Source organism: Gopherus flavomarginatus, chromosome 2 (assembly GCF_025201925.1).
Source record: "Gopherus flavomarginatus isolate rGopFla2 chromosome 2, rGopFla2.mat.asm, whole genome shotgun sequence".
Lineage (NCBI taxonomy): Eukaryota > Metazoa > Chordata > Testudines > Testudinidae > Gopherus > Gopherus flavomarginatus.
In genome coordinates, this window is record NC_066618.1 from 277,407,387 (window position 1) to 277,430,898 (window position 23,512).

Consider the following 23,512-nt stretch of genomic DNA (forward strand, 5'->3'; position numbering starts at 1 on the left):
CAAAGTGAGATTATCAGAAGTGCTCAACATTGGCCTAACTTTGCTCCCACGGAAGTCAATGGGAGTCTTACCTGACTTCAGTAATAGCAAAGATGGCCAACACTCAGGGATTTTGAAAATCCCACGCCAGAGATACTATTGATTGCACGGCATAGTACGAGTTGCCTCTTATTGAGTATTTCATAGTCTTTTTGCGTGGACTAAATCATTCAACAGACAGAAAGACAGAGAAAAACACACACACACACACACACACACACTCTCTCTCTCTCTCTAACGCTTTCTCTACCCTGAGCACTGAAATTTGTTTCTCTCTGAATGGCAGCTTAACACTTCAGTCCAGTCAGCTCGCAGTCTGTGCAGATCAAGCTTATGTTAAACTGGTTACAGATCTGAGGGTCCCACAGAACTTTTCACTGAGCTGAAAACTCATTCAGGATTGTTCTGGCTTTGTTTTTCTCCATGCAGACTGCAATTTGGACTTAAATTTTGGAATTGAAGCCTCAGTTTCCAATTGTATGAGGTTAATGAAGCTCACACTGATTTGTCTCTGCTGCAAGTCTACTATGAACAAACACAAAAGTTCTTAAAGCCTTTTCTGAAGTCACACTAGGCTTTCACACTACTGGTAGTTTGCTTTTTGAAAGCAATAGTCTCTGCTTTACAGACTGTACTTGGCAATGGTAAAGCTAAGCCTTGAAAAATATTGCCTTTGGTAACGATGATATTAATGTTTTGTCACAGAAAGAACTGAAGCTTAAAAAAAACTTGTCCGACTCAAAAAGCATTAAGCTATTAGTAAACACCAAAGGATAGCGCCTCGCTGATAAACCACATAAATCTAGGGAGGTGTGTTCCACTGGAGAGGGAAATACTTTATCACTCAACAAAACACTGCAATAATGCATCTGAACAAACTGTTTTAGTGAAACCTAAGAAAGTACCCGTCTTTTAACTACTTCAACAAGGAAATACGGTCTCCGAGAAAGAACCAGTTCAAAACTTCATCTGCTGGTTGAGGAGAGAGACTGTACACATTTTTAAAAACTGAATATTCCTGTGAAGAGTTTATCTGCTGCATGTTGTTAATTGCAGACTCCTGGCAGAGGGATACAATCAAAAAAATGCACAAATGAAGGGAAGGAATTTTGGTTTTGCCAACAACATGTAATGTAGATCTATGCAGCTGATGTCTGCCATCAATATACACACCCCAGGAATGTTATATTGCATATAAAAAAAGCTTTGAAAACATAAATCAGTAAAATTCTAGGAAAAAAATTATACTAATTTAAATAACTAGCCTCTTCTAATGAGAATTTCTATGAAGCTACTGCTTCTCCCTCATTAGGAAGTACTTTGGAATCATGCAAAAGAGATTTTGAGAGATGGTCCTGAGCTGCAAAATTTGGATACAGATTTTAAATCTTATGCCCTGTTAACACAGCAGCATTTTTTCATTCCGCTAACTGGGAAGAGATGGGCACAGTTGACTAAACACTGTTTTTGTCCAGAGAGCATATAGTTAATACTTGGTAAATTTTAAGCTTCTGCCATCCTTGCTTGCCGTCTAGACTGGCACACAGTTCAGTTTCTGTAACAAGTTAGGCACGCACTTATTTTATTTCAGAGTAGCAGCCGTGTTAGTCTGTATCCGCAAAAAGAACAGAAGTACTTGTGGCACCTAGAGACTAACAAATTTATTTCAGCGTAAGCTTTCGTGGGCTACAGCTCACTTCTTCAGATGCATAGAATGGAACACACAGACAGGAGATATTTATACATACAGAGAACATGAAAAGGCGAAAGTATGCATACCAACTGGAAGAGTCAGTATGTCCATTCCAGTTGGTATGCATACGTTCACCTTTTCATGTTCTCTGTATGTATAAACATCTCCTGTCTGTGTGTTCCATTCTGTGCATCTGAAGAAGTGAGCTGTAGCCCACGAAAGCTTATGCAGAAATATATTTGTTAGCTTCTAAGGTGCCACAAGTACTCCTGTTCTTTTGACTTATTTTATTGTGGAGACAGAGGCATCCTTATACTGTCCCACGGAAACTGGTAAATCTAATCCTCCCCTCTTTCCAAAACTCTGTGAGGTTAGACATGTCACAGAGAACTTTCCCATGTGATATAGGTACCAGTCTATGTGCCTGAATTCTGAAGACTCTATCCCCGACCCCATGTAAGCAATCCAGTAAGACTTTCCTTGATACTTTATGCAGAAAACGCTGGCCAATTTAGAGCTTCCAGAATTTTCTTTTGCAGGACCTATTATTTTCAGCACATTGTCTTAATACCTTAAAATTCTGAGTGCAGAGCAATCTCATCTACTACCCAGAATCCCATGTGAGGAAATATGGAATAGCTGCATAGAATGCATTCAAAATAAACCCAGTTAAGTACCAGGCATGTGGGTAGGGACGACACAGTTGTGATGACAGAAAAGCTTCTCTAAGGACATATACCCAATCATATTACTTGTAACCAGTTAAGCCAATTGTGCCTCTAAATGGCTCCATAATCACAGGTGTAGCATGGCTGATCAGGATCTACACTAATCTTTTTTTTTCCCCCCTTAAAAAGTACCATTGGTACATCTATCAGTGAAGCGACAGCAACAGTAAGAGTGCTAATGTAGAGAAGCCACTGAGGTTTCAAAAAATATTTCTTTTAACCTTGCTTAAAGGAGGTCCAGATGACAAGAACTACTAGGAGTGGCCAGCAACTTGTCTACATTAGCACTCTCACCATTACCGGCAGCAGTGGGAAGCTACGGAAAAAAGGCTAGTGTACACAAGACTTCTGTTTAGTCCTTAACCTGCGTCAGTGCATAAAGAGTTTTGTAAATGCCTAGTTTAGATATACAAACTTCCAGACAAAGACATGAAAGTTAGGATTTACATAGATTCTTAAGTACATTGATTAGCAGAACTTGTCCTTAATTCAGAGTGTATGTAATTATTTGAAAGAAAGGTGTTAAGACAACATAATACTGTGTTACAACTTGTAACTGTATAATAAATAATACGTATTTTCCAAATTTAACCATTGGCCTCCAGTGTTTTATACCATATAAGTTTAGTATTTGTAAATATCAAGATAAAGCTTTGACTGTACTCCAGGATAAAGCAGAAACTAGAACCCATGAAAGAGTAATGGAATTAAGTCCTCACCATTGTTTTCATACTGGCAGTTTAAAAAGAAGGAAGAGAAAAGAAAAATTTCAAAGGAAAATCCTAACAATATATTATATCATTTCCTCAAGAAGATGTCAAGATTAGAAAGCCAGGGATCCTTTTCTCTAATGGGCCGTTTAAGGTTCTATGGATACTTTTTTCCTGCCTCCTATGGTTATTTCAATCAAGTCTCAAGAGACTCGCCATACAGTTCCATCTTTATTACATTTTTGTCAGCGCATTCCAACTAAGTCTTTCTGCCTAGCAATATTTTGTGGAACAAAAGCAGGTTTCTGGCAGTCTCAGAAATGAAACAAGAAGAGATGCTATTGTTTGTGAAGGCCGGATTTGAGTTTTAATCTACCTATGCCACAATAGAACCAGCAAGATTTCAGCAATCTGCATCCCATAAGAAGTCCAGCATCTTATTGCTGGCTTAGGGCACCTGCTGCGGGAGAACACATATTTTGTATACCATGAGCCAAAACAAACAGTTGTAAAATAAAACTGCTTACCTCACAGTAGTCTTCAGACAAATTAATATTTGGATTAACATACTTTAATTAAAAATGATGTAAAACAGTGTATTATTATCGCTTATTACTTCTATACTAAATGGCCACTATTCTTTTTGACAAGATTAATTTCTTATATATCAATTTTTCAAATAATATTTTTGAAAACTACATACTTAAGGGCACCATTAATCACGTGTTGCTTAAAACTTATATGCATCAGGATTAATTTCACATAATGATCTGCAATACAAATTTCCCTTCTCTTCTACCCAAAAAGAGCGATTTACATGTCTGCCAAGTTTTTGTACTACAAGGGGCTAATAAAATGCTGCTTTTGATATGAGGCAATTCTCTCTCCAACCCAGCTAAAAAAAAAAAAAAAATAATGAAGAATCATCTTTTCAGAAAACAAACAATCTCTTTTCAAAATTACAATGTTAGTTTTGACACCTAGTACATAACCTTATGTATTTCAAATAGCTGATATGAAGTCAAACTTAACTGAGTCATCTATTGATTTCCCCTGAACAATGACACACATTTTCCCAAAGTATTATCCTATCCTCACTTGTCATTATATCCAGGTCTTCTAAACAATGATTTTTAAAGCTGCCTCCACTAAAAGGGGAAATATGAAGATTGTCAATACTCCTAAAGAAGTTACCTGTCAATGCCTGCTCCTGAGTCAGTAGTGTGCACCTGGTTTGAAAGCTTTGAAGTATTCAGATAGCATTTCTCTTCGCACCTGCAGGCGATCATCCCTCCTCATCAGTTGAGGAGAGTGACCAAGATACAGATGGGAAGTCCAGATACACATTGCAATCTTACCAATGACAAGCACGAGTTTTCAAATGGGTCAATGCCTTAAAGCTAAAATATTAGAGCTGTACACCAATACACTTGCACAAGGATTAATGTAATGGCAAAATTGAAAAGGGCATTTATAGGTTAGGACTTGGTTTAGATTTTATTTCCTAGTAAGTTTCCACACACACAAACCGCCCCCCAAAAAATAATAACTATTCCGTATGAAAGGCAGCTGGTAATAGTTGTATGCAATCTATTCTGTGGGTTTCTTGCAGAATAATTACAACCATTCTGTAAACTTTTTTGCAGAATAATTACAACCTGTCTGCAAGCTTCCAATGTGCAAGATACAGATGTCCCCTGGCACTTAGTAATTCAACCCTGTAAAATTTAAACAGATAAAGCAAACTATTTGAGTACTGAAATTTAAGAAATTACTGATCAGAATTCCTAGCTTTTTCCCCCCTCTATTGTCACAGTAGTATGAAGTGCTGCAGGAGTTAGACTCATCCTAATGGGCCATTTAAGATTCTATGGACAGCTTGTTTATGTAAGTCATGTCTAGGGCTGTAAATTAGTAAACCGTTACATGGTTAAACAGTAGCATTAGTCTTACCATACAGACGTTAACCCACATCCCCAGCCGCCAGAGTAGCCCCAGCCCTGAGCCAGCAGGAGCAGCCCCAGCCCTGCCGGCTGACCCTAGCTCCGCCGACCATCTGCAGCACTGGCCGGCTGGAGTAGCCCCATCCCCTCTCCATTTAATTGATTAACTGGTTAACTGATATAATTTTAATAGTTTAACCGGTTAACTTTTAAAACGATATTTCCATCCCTAGTCTCGTCAGCCTCTTGAGTGCTAATGTATTATGGGGAACAAACCCACATAGGAGACTTAACTAAGCTGGAGATTGCACTACTGGGAGTTTCCTCCTAATTATTTACATATTCTAATTAATTATATTGTCAGGGGCAAGGAAGATATTTGCTCCTCTGTGGACATGGCTGGGTGGCCTGGCACCCAAAGCCTGGGAATTTCATTGGCGCTCTGAAGACAAAAGCCATCTATACAGATGTGCAGCTCCAGCCCCTGGGCAACACAGTCCCAACAGAGTCCTTTCCTGATTGCTGGCCCTTGAACTATTTGTGGGACAAGGGGTTTGACAGAATGGAAGGGGAAGCAACACAAGTTCAAGATGACTTGGCCAGAATTAACTTGTGCTGGTTTGCCCCAAGGTTTTCAGGGAAGGAAAAGAATTTGGTGGAGTGCACCGTCTGTGGAATGCTCCGTTATTTATAATCCCCAAGAATTCATCTCTGTAAAACTTCCCATTTGTACGGGTCATTTACTAAATATAAAGATGCCAGTCTGATAAGTTACAGGTGTCAAAATGGTTTAAGTTTCGTAACTTGTGACATTGGGTTTCATGACTAGCTTTTGTTGGGGCAGTGTTTTCTTCCACTGGCCCTTATTGGCTTCTCTTTATCTTCTGTATCTCCTTCCTGCACACCCATGGAGAGTTCACTTTGAGAGCTGAGTAAGCCATGCTGAAGGCCAATTATGCACTGTATGCTTTTTCTGTGTAGATTTCAGATGACGAGAGGTGTAAGTTATTGAAGAGTAAGGGCTTGTCTACATCAGAAAGTTGCAGCGCTGGTGAGGGAGTTACAGCGCTGCAACTTAGGAGGTGTACACATCTGCAGGGCACCACCAGCGCTGCAACTCCCTGTTTGCAGCGCTGGCCGTACTCCCGTTTTGTCTCGGGTGTAGAGGATCCAGCGCTGGTGATCCAGTGCTGGTAATCAAGTATAGACACTTACCAGCGCTTTTCTTGACCTCCGTGGAATAAGCAGGTATCCCAGCATACCTGAGGAAGCCTCCGGTAATCAAGCTGGTCTCCTTCCCCGTCTTGCTCTCGCGTCCCCGAACCCCGAGCAAGCAGGTCTCCTTCCCTGAGGTTTGCTGGGTGGTTCGGGGAACGCGAGAGCAAACCGCGGCGAAGCTGGTCTCCTTTCCCGGTTTGCTCTCTCGTTCCCCGAACCCCCGAGCAAGCAGGTCTCCTTCCCTGCGGTTTGCAGGGTGGTTCGGGGAACGCGAGAGCAAACCGGGAAAGGGAGACCAGCTTCGCCGCGGTTTGCTCTCGCGTTCCCTGAACAAGCAGGTCTCCTTCCCTGCGGTTTGCAGGGTGGTTCGGGGGAACGCGAGAGCAAACCGCGGCGAAGCTGGTCTCCTTCCCCGGTTTGCTCTCGTGTTCCCCGAACAAGCAGGTCTCCTTCCCTGCGGTTTGCAGGGTGGTTCGGGGAACGCGAGAGCAAACCGGGAAAGGAGACCAGCTTCGCCGCGGTTTGCTCTCGCGTTCCCCGAACAAGCAGATCTCCTTCCCTGCGGTATGCAGGGTGGTTCGGGGACCGCGAGAGCAAACCGCGGCGAAGCTGGTCTCCTTTCCCGGTTTGCTCTCTCGTTCCCCGAACCCCCGAGCAAGCAGGTCTCCTTCCCTGCGGTTTGCAGGGGGGTTCGGGAACGCGAGAGCAAACCGCGGCGAAGCTGGTCTCCTTTCCCAGGTTTGCTCTCGCGTTCCCCGAACCCCCCTTGAAGCCGCCCAACAGCGCTGCAGTGTGGCCACATCTAACACCACTTGCAGCGCTGGTTGCTGTAAGTGTGGCCACTCTGCAGCGCTGGCCCTATACAGCTGTACTAATACAGCTGTAACAACCAGCGCTGCAAAATTTTAGATGTAGACATGGCCTAAAGCTTACATGTCCTTTTCAGGCTTCCAGACAAAGAACCCCAAATACAGTTTAACTGACAGTAAGATGCATTTTAAATAGATCTTTATCTACTGGCTCACAAACATGTCTGTATTTCTGTTAAGCAAGTTTATAAAAAAGCTTCCTAACTGAAGACAACAGATAAATGCAAATCAATTAGTTACAAGTCCCGATGAGAAAATCAGGCCACTTCCTATCTAGTTGTCTATCACTCTTTGCTTCAATTCTGTTAACCAGTACAAACATTATATACCTGAATCACCGTGGTGTTCTTCTGCATCTCTGAGAAAATTATAATCACAGGAATGGGACATTATTACTAACTGATGACAGCATATTGCACATAATAATATTACATCACTTATCTTTCATGCATGCTTAATAAACAACCATATTGAAATGGTTTGTTTTACCCTTTCTAATACTGAAATGTTCTGATTCACCTGTTTTTGTATATAATTATAATCAAGATATATAGAATTAAGTTTGCACTCTTTCCGGGCATACATTTTCCTTGAGTGTCATTTATTAATTAGCTGTGGTTGCAAACACTTCATTGCTAAATGTATTAGTTACTAACAGTTCATCTTTACAGACACTTTATAAAGATGGACTTTCATGCTGAATCAAATGTTGATGAAAACACAAACTTTAAAAACAAAAGAATGCAAAGTATCTGAAAAATAGATGTCAATCTGTGCCAAAGTCAATAGTTATTAGGTAATTGCACAGTAGCTAAAGGGGACATCTCAAGAACACATTTTAGCTATTTGCCTAACCCACAATGCTAAATAAAAGACCAAGGATTAGGACATAGTTAACATTCTCTATAATACCAAATTATGTCGTTACACACAGATATAAACTGAGTTTGGAGTAGTGGGGAGAGAAGTGAATGTAATTCTACTCAAGATTTGTTCATAATTCTAGAGTGGCTGGATGTCTCTGCTAAAATACTCAGTGGAGTAGTTAATATGGATATTAAAATCAACATTAGGCTTCCAAGTTACTGATAATTGAGGCCTGGTCTACACTAGAAAATTTGCTGGTATTGTACTGTCACATAGGGGCATAAATTTTTTAGGACATTTTTATAAAAGCAAAAACCCTACTGTAGAAAAGAAAGTGCTTTTGCTGGTATAAAGTGGTCTAGGAGGGTTTGCCAGTATATTTATACCAGTAAACCTTTTCCAGTATAGACAAGAATTGAGATAGATGAGACTCTTTCATGTTTATCACAGCTAATGCTTCAGGCTGCCTGAATGCAGACTCGAACCTCGTCTATATACAAACTTGCACCTGTTTAACTAAAGGTGCATTTTAAAATTAATTTGGTTAATCCAGTGTGAGTTTGTGTTGAGAAACTTATTTCGGTTTAAGAGGTTTATTTAAAATTTAACATAATCTGGTAAACACCCTCTCTTTTCCTCTACTCCCTCCAAAAAATACAACAGGTTAAACTCAAACCATTCTTAGTGTCTGTCTACACTAGAAAGGTTTGCTGGTATCGCTATACCAGAACAACCATACCAGCAAACCTTTGTAGTGGAGACACAGTTTATACCAGCAAAAAAGAGTGCTTTTGTTGACAAATTAAATAAGCTATACAGGCAAAAGGACCTTTTGCCAATATAACTGAGGCTTTTGCCAGCATATCTATGTTGAATAGGGGCATGTAGACCAGGCCTCAGCAAGACACTGCTGGACACACATGCAAGGGTTTTCTTTATAACCACAGAAATGTTTTCAAAAATGATAGAAATTCGGCATAAGCCAATGGGGCCATCAGAGAAGTGCTGGAATGGAGAGCATTTTGCATTGCCTCAGTCCAACTCCTGCACTCAGAGGAGTATGTTTAAGTAAGTAGAAGGAAAAGACAAGAAGGGACAAGCTGTGAAGTGTTTTCCACAAGACACTGCTAATAATTACACATTTAAAAATACAGTAGTATTGGATATTTGTAAATTATAAAAAGCAAACACGTTCTCTATTTTTATTATGGTCAGGACAAATAGCTCAGCAACATCATCACACAGAAATTACATTCAGATTTATGGCTGATGTCCCTTTTTTAATACACTCTGCTATATCTCAACAATATCCCTGGTTTCAAAGTATTGTATAAAATATTTCCATTTTTTACCCTGCTTGTCTACGTCATAGTAACCGGCCTCTCATTTTCTAGCATGTGTACCATGCATATCTTAGTTTGAGGAGGATAAGAAAATTAATCTGTGTAGCTGCAGTTTCAGTCTGGTAAAAATAAAATGGCAATAGGTAAGGAACTTACAGGAAGGTACATTTTATATACAGCAAAGGAAATGGAATTAATTTAACCAGAAGAAAGGTTTAAATATAGATTTGTTAACCTTTTAATCTCTCTTTAAAAAAAAATACAGATTAAACCACTGGTCTATCTTGTCTGGCACCCTGCCATTGTCATGGTTAAAGCCTAATGCTACAAAGGAAACTCTCTCTCAAAAGTGTGTAGCTAACTGTGCAATGCTCTATCCATGGGGGAAAAATTCCATCTTTGCTTCTGCAGCACAAAATTAGATTATTTTCATCTTTCAGAATGTTTTGTTAAGCTAGTTTCTACATACCAAAAAATATATTTTTACTTCTTTAATATCGAAAGCCACTGGAACTCTTGTTGAAAATGTCAACAGTCCGAGTTCCCTTCCACCCTCTAGAACATGCCTGAGCCACACTGGCAAGGGAAGCGTGGAGTAGCTTTTTCACTCACTGGCTGTCTGGTATCTGTTCGGAGGAAAGAGGACTGACACAAAGGGAAAGAGCACCACTGAATTAACACTAGTTCCTACAACACCAACGTTTTAAATACTGACCATGCCTGATCCTACTTACTGAGATCTGAAGAGATCATAGCCCAAGGTGGTGGTATTATTTCTTTGTATTATGGGAACTCCCCACTGTGGTAGGCACTGCACAAACACATAAAAAAAGAAGATCCCTGCTCCAAAGACCTTCAGTCTAAGTAATAGCTGCAGGCGGCTAAACAATTTTTAGCTGAGATAATTGATAGGCATTTTAAAAATCCTCCAAACAAACATAGTACAGTGCCTTATTAATACAGTCTCACAAAAGTATTTTAAAAGCCCATTAATCTCTCAAGTTATCTTTACAACATTGTTTCTGAGCCTCTTCTGACAGCTAGAATAATAAGACCTATAATTTTTCATTTAATAAACATCCCTTATACCTACATTTTAGAATAAAAGGTATTTTACATGCTTTACTAATTGTGGGTGTACCCTTTGTAATGCAACACATGCTTGGAGATATTTGAAGTGCCATTTTCATACCTAACACAAGGTGTCTCTGTGCCAAACAGCTGGCTTCTCTGTAGCTTCCTCATTTCTGGAAGTAACAGACCTAGAATTTCACATCATAAACTTGGCAACATCTGAAATTTACAGAACTTTTAGGAAAAAAAAATCACACTCCTAAATCATCGTCTACAACAGCAACAGGGAACAGCTTTATTTTTAAGACATCTCAACTCCTCTTTCCAGCTTAGTCACTATTATCCTCTAGTCTCTACTTTCTACCAGGACTTCAGGTGGTCTCTTAAACCTAGCTATGTTATACTAGTTGCTCTGATATCCTCACATGATGGGGTTAAGTATTCTGCTCCCTTTTTAGCAGCAGGAAGGAAAGCTATCTGAAATTTTTTCTTGTTAAAAAAAGGGGGGTCTTAGGGAGGCTCTATCTTGGTTCTTTTAGTTAATGCATCACAGGGTTATGACTAGTTATCACTATTTGAAGTTACTGAAGTATTCCTGAGAACGAAGCTGTTTGAGAGACTAGAAAGAGAAGCAGAGAATTTAGTGTAGTGTGTCACAGAAACTAAAAGGGAAGGGATGCAGTGTAATGCACCATAGAAACTGGGAGGTGGATAGCACTTGCCTTGGAATTTAGGCTCAGCTTTCCATGAAGGCACCTTGAATACATTCCCTCCCCTTGCCCCCTCTTTCTGAGCAGAAGCCTGGCAGAAACTCAGTTCTACTATTATGGTCAGGGTTGGGCTGTCTCAGGATCCTATATTCCGAAGAGATTCACTATGGGCTTTTCTTCACTAAAAAGTTAAATAGTGTTAATACGTGACTAGCAAAGTTGTGTTAGTTAAAAATGTTAAAGATGGCATACAGGGATGAGTTTGTGTTTATTATCATGTCATTTGGTTGTAGGTAACCCTACTTGACAGGTGTGCTAAGTCATCATGTTACTTAATACAGCTCAGTGTTGTGTAACACAACCTAATTTTCTAGGTGAAGATGAGGCTTATGAAACAAGCTGACCAGGAACAATTATGTCTGCTCTTATAGGGCAAAGAAAACTCTGGTGCATCTCCTCTGAAAAATTAAGCAGGGGACAGCTTTAAAAAAGAAAAACCTCTCTCTAGATCTTCTCAGCATGTTTTCAGAATGGTGGTTACACTGAAGCACATTGACAGAAAGAGGTTGAGGGATATGGGCTGTTTGGAACTTTTTCCCTGCTCCAGGGTCAATCCAGGGCTAGCAGAATGGAAAGCCTCATTTTCAAAAGAAATGGGCCTAGATCTTGGAGCCAATATTTAGCAGGGATCTAGCTGCAACTGCCTGGACTTACAGGCTGTCTACTCACACCAATCAGTAGCACCAGAGTGGTTCCAAGACAGTGCATTCCCCTTTATTAGTCAGTTACGCTGTGCTATTGTTTTGTATTGAACACTTCTGACTTAGATAGGAAAAAGACACTTATATGAAGAATTTACATATTTGTAGATGATATGTTTAAAGAGTGACAGAGCTTTAACCACTAAATGCACTTTTCAAATTTAAAAACTCTATATACTTTCAGTTCCCAAATACTTTCACCCTCAGGGCACATTTCCAACCCTAGCCTCCATTTTCTGGTTTAAGATAGCAATTGACAGTAGTTGACAAGCAGCACTGAGGTTGGGGTTAGTCTCAGTTGAGAGGACCTATATGTGCCTTCTTTACTAAGAAGCCAGAAGAAAGAGGTGACTTGAAAACTTTGACAGCTGCTGCATGTGGCTTAGAGTGAAAGTACCATCAAAACTGGGGAGCTGGGGAAGCACAAGGCTGGGAAGGAATTGTTGTGTGGCAGCTGCACCCACAGATTCAGCAGCATATGCGTCCACATATACAGTTCTTGGCTGTCTGTCAAGAGCCAACCCCCTCACTTTTCTTTCCCTGAATAACAAGGCTCTCTGCTTTCAGAGTTGTATGATGCTAGTGTGGTAGTGTCCAGAATATACTGCAAGCTATGCTACAGTGATGAGTGGGTGGGTGGGTGGGTGGACTTTGGGATATTGCTGTAGCTGCCTCCCAGTAATGCTCTGTTGAAACCTATTCATGATTTTAGAACAGCCCCAGCAACGCCTTCCAGGAAACAGGATGTAAAGGCTGGGGCCAGAAATCAGGGACATTACTCTAAAAATAAACATTAAAAAGATGTTTGGTTTTCTTAAATCAAATTTCAGAGAGTTTACAATACATAAAGTTTTAGAAGGGTTTTGGAGACTTTTCCTAAAACAGACAGGGAGGGATTGTCTGACATACAGAGATTCTTAATGGAAACTCTTCATGGACCTAAAACACCTGGCTGGAAAATAGGCACTCATTATGTGAGTAGGCAGCAAACTGAAGGCATCTTCCCAGGAGTCAGACCCTTGCTGTATTTCCTTACAGGAAAGCCTCTGGAATGTACCCAGACCAAACTGGAACACATATATAGACAGAAACAATGAGAAGTCCTTGTGGCACCTTAAAGACTAACCAATTTGGGCTAGAACCCACTTCATCAGATGCATCTGATTTATTTAAATAAACTGTCTATTCAAAATATACGTTCCTAAGCTTTGGAAGTTTTGTGGAATAAAAAACCAAAACCTTCCTATAAACCCACATCTAGCAGCTTAGCTCACATGTACATGTCTGTCTGATTTACACTTAATTTTCATGTTGTGTTCTTGAGTTCTGAAGAGGTACCCAAAACAAAAACAGTAGTCTTGGTAAAGTCTGTGTTCTGGGTAATTCCACTGCCTACTAGGGAGGCAGTGTTTCCTAGTGGACACAGCACTAGACTGGGACTCAGGAGACCTGGGTCTAGTCCTGGAGCTACCACTGGCCTGCTGGGTGACCTTGGGCAGGTCACTTTACCACTCTGTGGCTCAGTTTCCTCCTCTGTAAAATGGGGGAAAAGATACTCTGCTCCTATGTAAAGTACTTTAAGATCTAGTGATAAAATGTGCTGTAATAAGAGTAAGCTATTTGTGTCTTTTTCATAACAACTGTATAGAAAGGGATGGCATCAGTACTTTGTTTTCTTTCTATTTAATATCCACCCAGCCTAGAACTTTGAACACCCTTGAAATAAATCGAAACACACAATTAAAAAAAGCTACAAATCAAATTCAGTCAAAGCAGGAACCCTTCTCTTCCTGCCTCCGCAACACACTGCATAGTAATTAACAGCCAGTAGATGCAACACAAATTAAAACTCCCAACACACACTTCCACCCCCATCCCCCAAACAGAATTCCTACTCTAGTTGCCTCAGCCCTCTCCCCCAACACCTCCTCAATAGATGGGCTCTGAAGTGTGCCTTGGAGGTCTACAGGTTCAAACTGGGGGAGTGGGAAAGCACTGTCAAGGAAAAGTGCCTTCACAGAGAATGCCCTGATGACACTTCCCTCTATTTGTATCAAGCAGGACACAGTGTATAAAGCACAGGGAGAAAGGTTGTGTCTCAGGTATCTAAAATCCTTTTTTGGGGGTTTGTATATTGCATCTCTGGATCTATTCAAACATGCTCTTTCCATTTACAGTTACCTCAGTTTTCATTTACTGGCAATTATGGAAAAGACCTACAATAAACCATTACAAATCTAGATGCACTATTGGTACACTCACTGGAAATGTAACTCTCAGCATTTAACAGTCTTTTTACCTTCACTATCAAAATTATATATCACTATTCACAAGAAATCTAAAAAATAATGTTTGATGTTCCCCATTAATGACTTTTTTCCAACTATGGAATTTATCAATTACAGTCATTCACTGTTATCTGGTTTTCAAACAGTTCTCTGTCCCATGAGCTACAATAACTTCCCTTTTTTCTTAGCCAGTAATTTTTAATGTAAAACCATATCAACATCTGATTACAGAACCACAATTGCATTCCCCTTGCCTATTAAACCAGCATATCTTCAAAGCCGTCCACATGTCAATTAACCAAGGTGGCTGCCTTTAATTAAGATGTGCTCCCACACTAAAGCAAACTATAGTGTTTTTTAATGGGATATTTGTCAGGTTAAAAATCATGTTTGTAAATAAACTATAGCACAGAAGGTTCAAGCCAGAGTAGCAGGTGCTGACATGGGTTTACTCTTATCTTTGTGCCTTCTGGATTCTGATCTGCTGCATGGGCCAAAAGGTCACTCTAATTTATGGTTCCTTGTGCTGCCTACGGGTTTTGCAGCAGCCAGGATCCACACAGCAATCAGTGCTACAGGTGCAGCTCCTTCCCACCTCTAACTTCTGGGCCTGTAACAGGGAAGGGAAGGGAGAGGGCAGCATCAGGTCACTCAAGTCAGCTCTGTGCTACTCCTGCCCTAAGGGAGTTCTCCCTACCCTTGCAGCTCCTATACAGAGTGACATACAACAGCCAGGGCAAAGGCTAAAATCAGTCCCCAGGGTCTTTATTTGTGTTCTTGCATTTTACGATGATTAAAAATGAAAGAATATCTAAAATCTAATTTTCTTTCCACTATGGATGATCTTTGTTTACTTTTTCCACAAGTCTCAGCTAGTACAGTAGAAACTTAACTGAAACTGGCTAGTATAGGTCACTTGCAAGTTCTCAGGTGCCTGTACAATTCTATTATGTTTGGACTGCAAACACAGTAGGGAAATGCTTATTTAATAAATAAATAATAACAATAATAATAAAAGGCTGCTTTTTCCTTTGTATATCATAGTGTTCATGAAAACATTCTTTTTAAAAATACACAGAACTCAGCTTCACATGAATGTCTTTCTAACATTTCTTCTGCAGTATGTTGAGCTAACTAGTCCACAATTGTCTGTCATGTCCCATGGCCCATTTTAAATACATGGGATTACTGTCATCCTCAAGTCTCTCAAGAACCTGACCAGTCATTAAGGAACACCTGAAATATCATTTCAGTTCTGTAGTTTCTATGCGTATTTTCTTTGAAATTAGTACTGAAATCAGATGCTGCCTCCCTCTTGGGCTCATGCATGTGCCTCATCTTAAAAGCTGAGAAGTTTGTGAAGAACAGAGGATACTGGAGCTGGATATTCACCCTGCCTATCTCCCATGGCCTCCCACCAAAGTGTATATAAGGGTAGCAGCCCCAACTTCCACATAATTCCTTTTATCAGAGGGGTAGCCGTGTTAGTCTGGATCTGTAAAAGCAGCAAAGAATCCTGTGGCACCTTATAGACTAACAGACGTTTTGGAGCATGAGCTTCGTGGGTGAATATGTGCATCTGAGGAAGTGGGTATTCACCCACGAAAGCTCATGCTCCAAAACGTCTGTTAGTCTATAAGGTGCCACAGGATTCTTTGCTGCTTTTATAATTCCTTTTGGCCAGTAAGAAGGACTGAGCTGTGCCTGCTGCAGTCCACGAGTGTCCTTTTAAGGGGTCTTTTTCTGTTTTGTTTTAGTTAGCTAGATAGGGTAGTTTAAATCTGAGATGTTATTTTACAAGTTTGTCAAGTTTTAGTTTCTGGGCTTCACTGAGCCTCTTTCTGCTCTAACTACTGGTAGCGTCCCCATCATTAGGCACCGTAGCTCATTAACGTATTCATCCTCACCCCATCACTGCAAAGTAGGGAAGTACTTTTATTATTATTATTCCCATTCCTACAGATAGGAAACTTTACTTGTCAAATCTTCTGTTCCTGAGCAAGCTCACAGAGAAGTTAGCCAAAGGCCAACTTTGAGCTCATTTAATTGAAGCTAACATCCTAGACCTGACACAATCTAGATTCAGGCCAAGGTATGAAAACCAAAACCACCTTAATGGCAATGATGGGTCAGAGAAGGCAGACATTCATTCTCATCCCACTGGGCCCCTCTGCAGCATATGATATTGTCTACCATAAGATACCGCTGGCTTGCCTTAAAGTAGCCGCAGCAGTCCAACATACTATGCTAAAATAGTCTGAGCACTTTGTGGATGGAAGTGATGATGGAAACGAGTAGTAATGGGAAACTATTCCTCCACTACTAGTCCCCTCATGTGTGAAGTCCACAAAGATCAAAACTCTCCCCAGTTGACTGGTTCTGACACCTAAGAAAAGCTCAGTGCCTAGGCATTCAGTACACTAAGTTTCAGTGTTAAGCGGCAGCTGCAAGCCAAGTGAACATGTGGCTCGCTCATCAAATAAGTTTACACAGGTCACTGAACAGCAGCTATATGTCCACTACCAAACTGGAATAAGATGTGACAAATACAAGTGTAAATGCAAACATTCTATAAAGAGAAATCAAATTCTGATCTAGAGAGCTTCATTCCCTTCTACACTGTGTTCTATACTAGACTAATGGGATCGATTCTCTTGTTGTATGTACAATTTACAAAGGTAACTGATTATTTTTATTGGAAGTTTCATACATGCTTCAGTTGAAAACATCTCCCCATACTGGATAATTATTGGAATGTTACTAGATTATTTGCCCCACTTGGATACAAATCCTACATATCGATGTAAAACAAAAAATAGAAATCTTTACTACTTATTAATGTGATTTCTTAATTGTACATGGCTAGGTTGTTGTTATGAGTATGTAATGGGAATTGTGCAGGCATGTCTCAGTATACAAATTAATCCTTCTCACAGGTACAGTTTATATTATGTAGTCCTATTTTTCAAGGGTATGTGTAATTCTTTAAAAAATATTAAATTATGTTCTGGAGAAGTTCCATCCTTTGTTTTGCATTTACTGTTTAGTGTGACAGATGAATATTCCCATTTACATGTGCATTATCATATAGAAAATATGCACTTTTTTCTGGATGGCAAATACTGTTTGAATAAATTTAAACTTTGACTTTTCCTTGTTTAAATTCATGTTAAAAACTATGATTTTCTCTTACTCGTAAAAATAAAATATTTTTAAACAGTTTGCCTTTCCTTTTTCTATACCGAGGAGCTACTGATGGAACTATTTTTCTGAAGTAGAATGTTCTCTTCTGTTCAATAACCCAAATTTTGTTATGTGCCTCTACATATTTTTGAACTTTCTATTTTAAAACATATTTCCTCCTTTCTTTGTTTTCAATTAACTACTTTGCTTGAAAAGACTTTTTGCTTATTACCCAATGCTTTATCATTACTAAGTAGAAATACAATCTAAATCACATTTACAGTACAGTATTTAAGAATCGGCAGCAATCACTCAAACATTAGAACTAAAAGTAAGTCCATTGCATACTAGTGTCAAAGCGTAAGTACTAAGGATTTCATCCTACAAAGTAAAGAGCATGCCTGCCCTTTGCCTTCAACTCGGACTGATTTCCATAGGACTCAAGGGTGATCAGCACTTGACAGCAGTGTGCAGCACTTTGCAGGACATAGTCCCAAGCTTTCCAACAAAACAAGCTGCTACTGTTTAAGAGTGTCATCTTGCAAACTATTCATTCCCATGTGAATGCTCATTCTCTTTGGTTCCAGTTGGACTACTGATGAGATCAAGTGTGGGACTATGCAGAGGAGTAACTGTTTATAATATCGGGCTCTTTGCTTGTAAAGAGCACTGGCAGCCTGCTGCCTCTCAATATCATCTTTTAAAAATTATAGTGGTGATACAAATAAGCATCAGCAATCCCATATCCCAGCATTCCGTGCTTGCTAGTTAAAGGACCTGCAGTGCTTGCTGAGATAGGGAATTACTTATATTTATTTATATATTAAACCAGTGGTTCCCAAACTTTAACAATCTGTGAACCCCTTTCAATAAAATGTCAAGTCTCGTGAACTCCCTCCTAAAAATGAAATTTCCAGGTATTTTCTCCTTTACCTAAGTATATATTATAAAATATATATAAAATATAAAATTGGTTTTTAGGACATGCTTATTACACACTATTATTAATTATTATTTATCATTACAGTATTTTTATTACATTATAAAAATGGCAACATTCTTCCAAGATCTCACTTTCGTAGCTTGTATCACTTTGAATAAGCCTGTTATAAGACAAGGCTCCTATGTTTCATCAAGGAGTATCAGATGTGAAACAGCATGAAGGTATTTAAGAAGCCAACTCAAAGAGTTCCTCCTACACAAGAATTCAGGTCTTGAGCAGTCCAGGCAACCAATGCACATTACAACAAAGCTTAAACTTGTTCTTCATAATAATTTTTAAAACAATACTTGCTGCCTATTTCATTTTAAAAACAGCAAAAAATATCCACCTCACTTTCCATTCTTTGAGGAGATTTAAACTTCAAGACTCCTTCTGTGTAACAGATGTGCTTCCTTTGATCTGCTTAGCTCTTGGAAGTCCACGGGCTTCAGGCTGCTCGAGGTCCCTAGGGACAGCTCTGTCCACCATTAGGGAATTTTTCCCTGAGAAGCCCAGTTTGGAAACCACTGTATTAAACAAACAAAACCCTTGCCATTTTAAATGATTTGGAACCATCATGTCATTTGCATGGCTAGGCTATATAAATATGGTCTTCCTCAGTCTCTTCTATTGCTTGTTTATTAGATTGTAACCTCTCCAAGGCAGAGAACTGTCTCTTCACATGCATCTATATAGTGCGTAGCACACTGGGATTTTAATCCTGACTGGGGACACAGTCAGTACTGCACCACAAATGTGCAACATTAGGAATAGCAATAAGTATAACTGGTCATGAATGTACAGTGATATTTACATTAGTTGGTAATTCTATGTTGTCTTTACATTGAATTTGGTAGTTTAAATCCTCCCAAGAAGTTACATTTCAAAACACAGAATCTCATTCATTGCCCCAAGACGATGCCACTTCCTAAATCACAAAGCAGGCTAATAAAGAAATAATTAGTGACTGCTGGATGTACACTGCCAATATTAATTCACCAGTTGTAAAATTCACCAGTTGTAAATCTGAATTAAAGGATTACATGATTTTTTTTTAAACTACATATACACACACCTAGGTATATTTTGTCTCACTAAGTTTTGGTATATTCCACACAAGCTTCTTAGTATGTTCATGGATACATGAAGGATTAATTCTGGGATAAATTCAGTCTCTATTTGCTTTTAGGGCAAAAATTAGCACAGATTATTGCTGTAAAGTAAATGCACCTTTCAGGATATTCAGATCAAGATCTGTGCAAGATGTTACATAGGTGGGGCAAGGAGCAAGTTGCCGAACACTTCCCCTGGAACTAGGTTCCAATGGTGGGGGACCTGGGAAGTGTAAACGCTTGAGATTTTTGGGAATCTGGGAGTTTTGCAGATGTTATATCTCATGCTTCCCCTCCTCCTGGGCTTCTTTTGCCCGCCTGGCTAAGGGACAGGAGGCCATAATTTAGTCGTAATGTTTCCCTGCAGCACTCTGTTTCCTGGTAATACTGTTTTTCCTTTCATGTTACTGACTATTTACTAACATACATTTTAATTTGATATACAACTTTTTTACACTGTGACCAAAAAGCCTGAGGAGACAAGCAGGGCAATATGAGTTTTATGAAGGAAAAAGAAAGAGACAGAGAATAGGGGGTGATAGGGATGATTTTCCCTGCAACATTACTAGAATTTTCTCACCAGAATTTTAATCTAGTACCTGAAACATACTTTAACATTGACATGTAATATACGTATTACTGCACTTTGTGGGGAAAAGAAAAAACAAAAACACATCTCCATGGAAAAGAAAGTTTTCATCAAAGTGAATGAATGACATGCTTTCTGCCAAACATTCAGTCTGAAGGTCTGTGGTTTAGTAAAATTAATTTTCCCCATATACAATATCCAGAGAGAAATCATATTTTATTTGTATATATTTCTTCACCTTATAGGATAAAGAGTTAAGACTTATTTCAGCTATGTCTAAAGAGTGTATAATACAATGCAATCTGCAGTTTAAGGGAGTTCTCTCTATGAATGAGAATCCACTACATTTACCAGGAATGGGCAGATACAATTTTCAGCCCCACTTCTTTATATTAAAACAAAGAGAGGGGGAAAGTTGCCACTGAGCTCTATTTCTGCTACAGATATTTCCACCTCAAACAGAAAATCTATGCCTAAAAGAAGCCAAACATAACTCATGTACAAACTGAACACAAAACTATATATTTTATAAATACGAAGAGTTGACATGCCTCAGAGGGGTAATCATCCTTTTTCTCTTCTGTTTCTTTAAAGGTTGATGCATGACATCTACAGTCAGAAATGTCCTTTAAAAGGTTTTTAAGATACTTACGGAGTCCAGAGCATTGGGAAGGCATCTATTTCTTCTTGTGTGTATTCATCTAACCTTTTGGGGATTCGGCGTGGCTGAGCAAGCTCCTCTACAAGATTATTACGTATGTCTTCTGGGATAACCTGAGGTAGAAAATAATAAATGATTCTCAGCTTTCCAGTTTTTAAGCAATAAATCTTCCCTGAAATTCCAAAGAGAAAACCTAAATATTTGTGTGTAGGTAGGTAGCTTTTCAGAACATTGTTCCACAAGTTCAGTGATAAATGAATCAATCCATCTAATCAACATAATTGAGACTACTGCAAAATAATGTTAGTATCTCTAGCTGAGCTGGAATTGGAAGAAATATAATACAGACCATTTAGCACGAGAACCTAACAACATATATCCAGAAAAGCTGTACACAGTCTTGACTGTAACTAAACATATAACAAACACACCAATCCAAAGTGTTGACATATATATATATATTTTTAAAAGACAACAGTTAAACAATATAATGCAAAGAAATCCCCCAAATACAATTACAGGACCAGACAGATCTCCATTCCCACCAGACGCATGACTGAGTTCCTCAGAAAAAGAGCCCTGTCACCCATTCACTGGAGTTCAATTCTGGGAATAAATGGCAAAGGCATCTCAAAGTAATTTTAGACAATAGTAACTGAGTTGATGAAGTGAAAGGTTAAAGGCCAAAAGGACAGAAGTAGTCTCAAAGACAGTCAGATACAAGTCAGTTAGCATTATGTACTACAGCATACTCATCAATCCTTCAGAAATAATAAGCTTGCTCCAAGAAATGAAACTCAGGAGATTAAATACTTTTACTGGTCTCAATAATCTGTGTAACTGTTTAATGGGGGAGGAGGGTAGATGTTACCAGACACTAAAGGTATGTACATAATATGATTTTGATCTTCTTAATCCAGCTCACAGTCAAGTTTACTTTTCCACACTTTTGCTACACAGAATGCTAATTAAAAAAAAATCTCTTTTTACTGCTATGCTTTCTATGGATTGTACCCCAAGACAATAGTGCATACGCTAAGCACTAAAGATCTAGGTGTTGGCATTTATTCAATAAAGCACAGGCACACGCTTCACATATTGTTGCTAGAAAGATCTATATACGCTACTGGGTTATAACCTTGACAAAAATGAAAATATAAATCAGGCTCTGTGTTTTCCCCAGAAACCACAGCTGGCATGTTCACAATATATTTATGGGTCACTGCTTGACTTAAAATACCTCATATGGAAAGTAATATTCCAGCTCTTTCACTAACATGTATCTCTACTTCATTTAAGACAGAGAAAGGAAAAGATGGTGTACAGAATAAACATATGCATTTTTTCCTGATCACTGCTCTCATATTCTCTGAGTATACACGCTTCATTTGTTAGAATGTCATTTTTATAAAATTCCAATGTAAGGCTGCTGTGCATTGCCTCCCAAGCACAATGTACACTATTACGATTACCCTTAGTACAGGAACAACATTTTAAATTGTGACCCTAACAGCATCTGCAAGATGCTCATTGGCATTTGGTAGCGAATTTCAGTAGGCCGGACCAGTGGAATGTATGTCAACTCACTAATGTTATTACCTGTATCTAGTAGGTGTCGTGTAAGATATCAATAGAAAGCTAACAACATACTGATCATTGGCATTATTGTGTGGTGTATGTATGGAGGGCAAGTTCAAATTACATACATAATGAAAAGTATGTTATCAAAGTGTATATGCCAGGCAGGGCTAAAATTACCCACACCCTAGATAAAGGAATGTTGTTGTGCCACCTGGAAGGTATTTCCAATGTACATTAAAAGACAATGGAAATCCAATTTACATAAAAGATCAAACAGGACCATCAAACCAATCAGGGGAGGAGACAATCACTCAGCATCATAGCAAGGGGAGGAGATTTGAGTAAACAGATCAATATGCATTTTAGCAAACACCAGAGCAGGAAGAAACTAGCATGGAACTTCCTTCAAGACCAGATTCCATGTCATCTTCTCCCCAGTTTGAATGCACTTTACTTTTGGGGATAACCTTCAAAAGAATCCATTTCCAAGATTCACTGGACTATAAAAAGTTCTGGGTTCTTCACCCATTTCATCTTTCACTTAGACAACAAAGGAACCAAGCACTTTGCATTCTATGGGAGACCCTGACGGGCTGGTCAGCCATTTCACAGATAGGTAAGGAAACTACCTTGAACAAAGGTTGTGGTTTGCTTTGTTAAGACTTAGCCTCTAGAAAGCATTTTTAGTTGCTTGTAACCATTCCTAACTCTGTTCTTTATACATGACCCACTTAAAATCCCATCTCCTTTTATTTTACTTGCTTTTCTTTTAATCTAAACGATCCTAGTGTTGTGTTTGATTTGAAGTGAAGGTTAATGCCAGTTAATGTGGCAAGCTGCTGAGTACTGTCTCTTTAAAGGAATAAATGAACTTGACTTTCTCTCTGAACAGTCGAAGAGAGGGATGAACATTGCAGAGCACACAGTTTTGGGAAAATTCAGGACTGCAGGGTGTTGGGATCATCTTGCCAGGTGTAACCAAAGTTGGGGGAGACCAAAGTGTGGCGGTGATGTTGCAAATAGGCTGCTGGAATCAGAGTGCTAAAGCAGGGCTGCTTAACAGAAAGACACTCAGGGCATGCTTGTACACTGGCTGGAAGCATCTAGCCATGAGAGCTACAGAGCAGAGCATTTGAGGCACTCAGACATGTCAGACAGTGG

General features: G+C 39.3%; 1 protein-coding gene across 1 annotated transcript in view; it reads right to left on the reverse strand.

Moving 5' to 3' along the window:
• Nucleotides 1–23,512, reverse strand: part of MRPL13 (mitochondrial ribosomal protein L13) — a 50,529-nt gene that overhangs the window by 1,566 nt on the left and 25,451 nt on the right. The window contains exon 6 of the mRNA XM_050941402.1: nt 20,762–20,883. Within this exon, the coding sequence (XP_050797359.1) occupies nt 20,762–20,883 (122 nt within the window). The remainder of the gene's footprint in view (nt 1–20,761; nt 20,884–23,512) is intronic.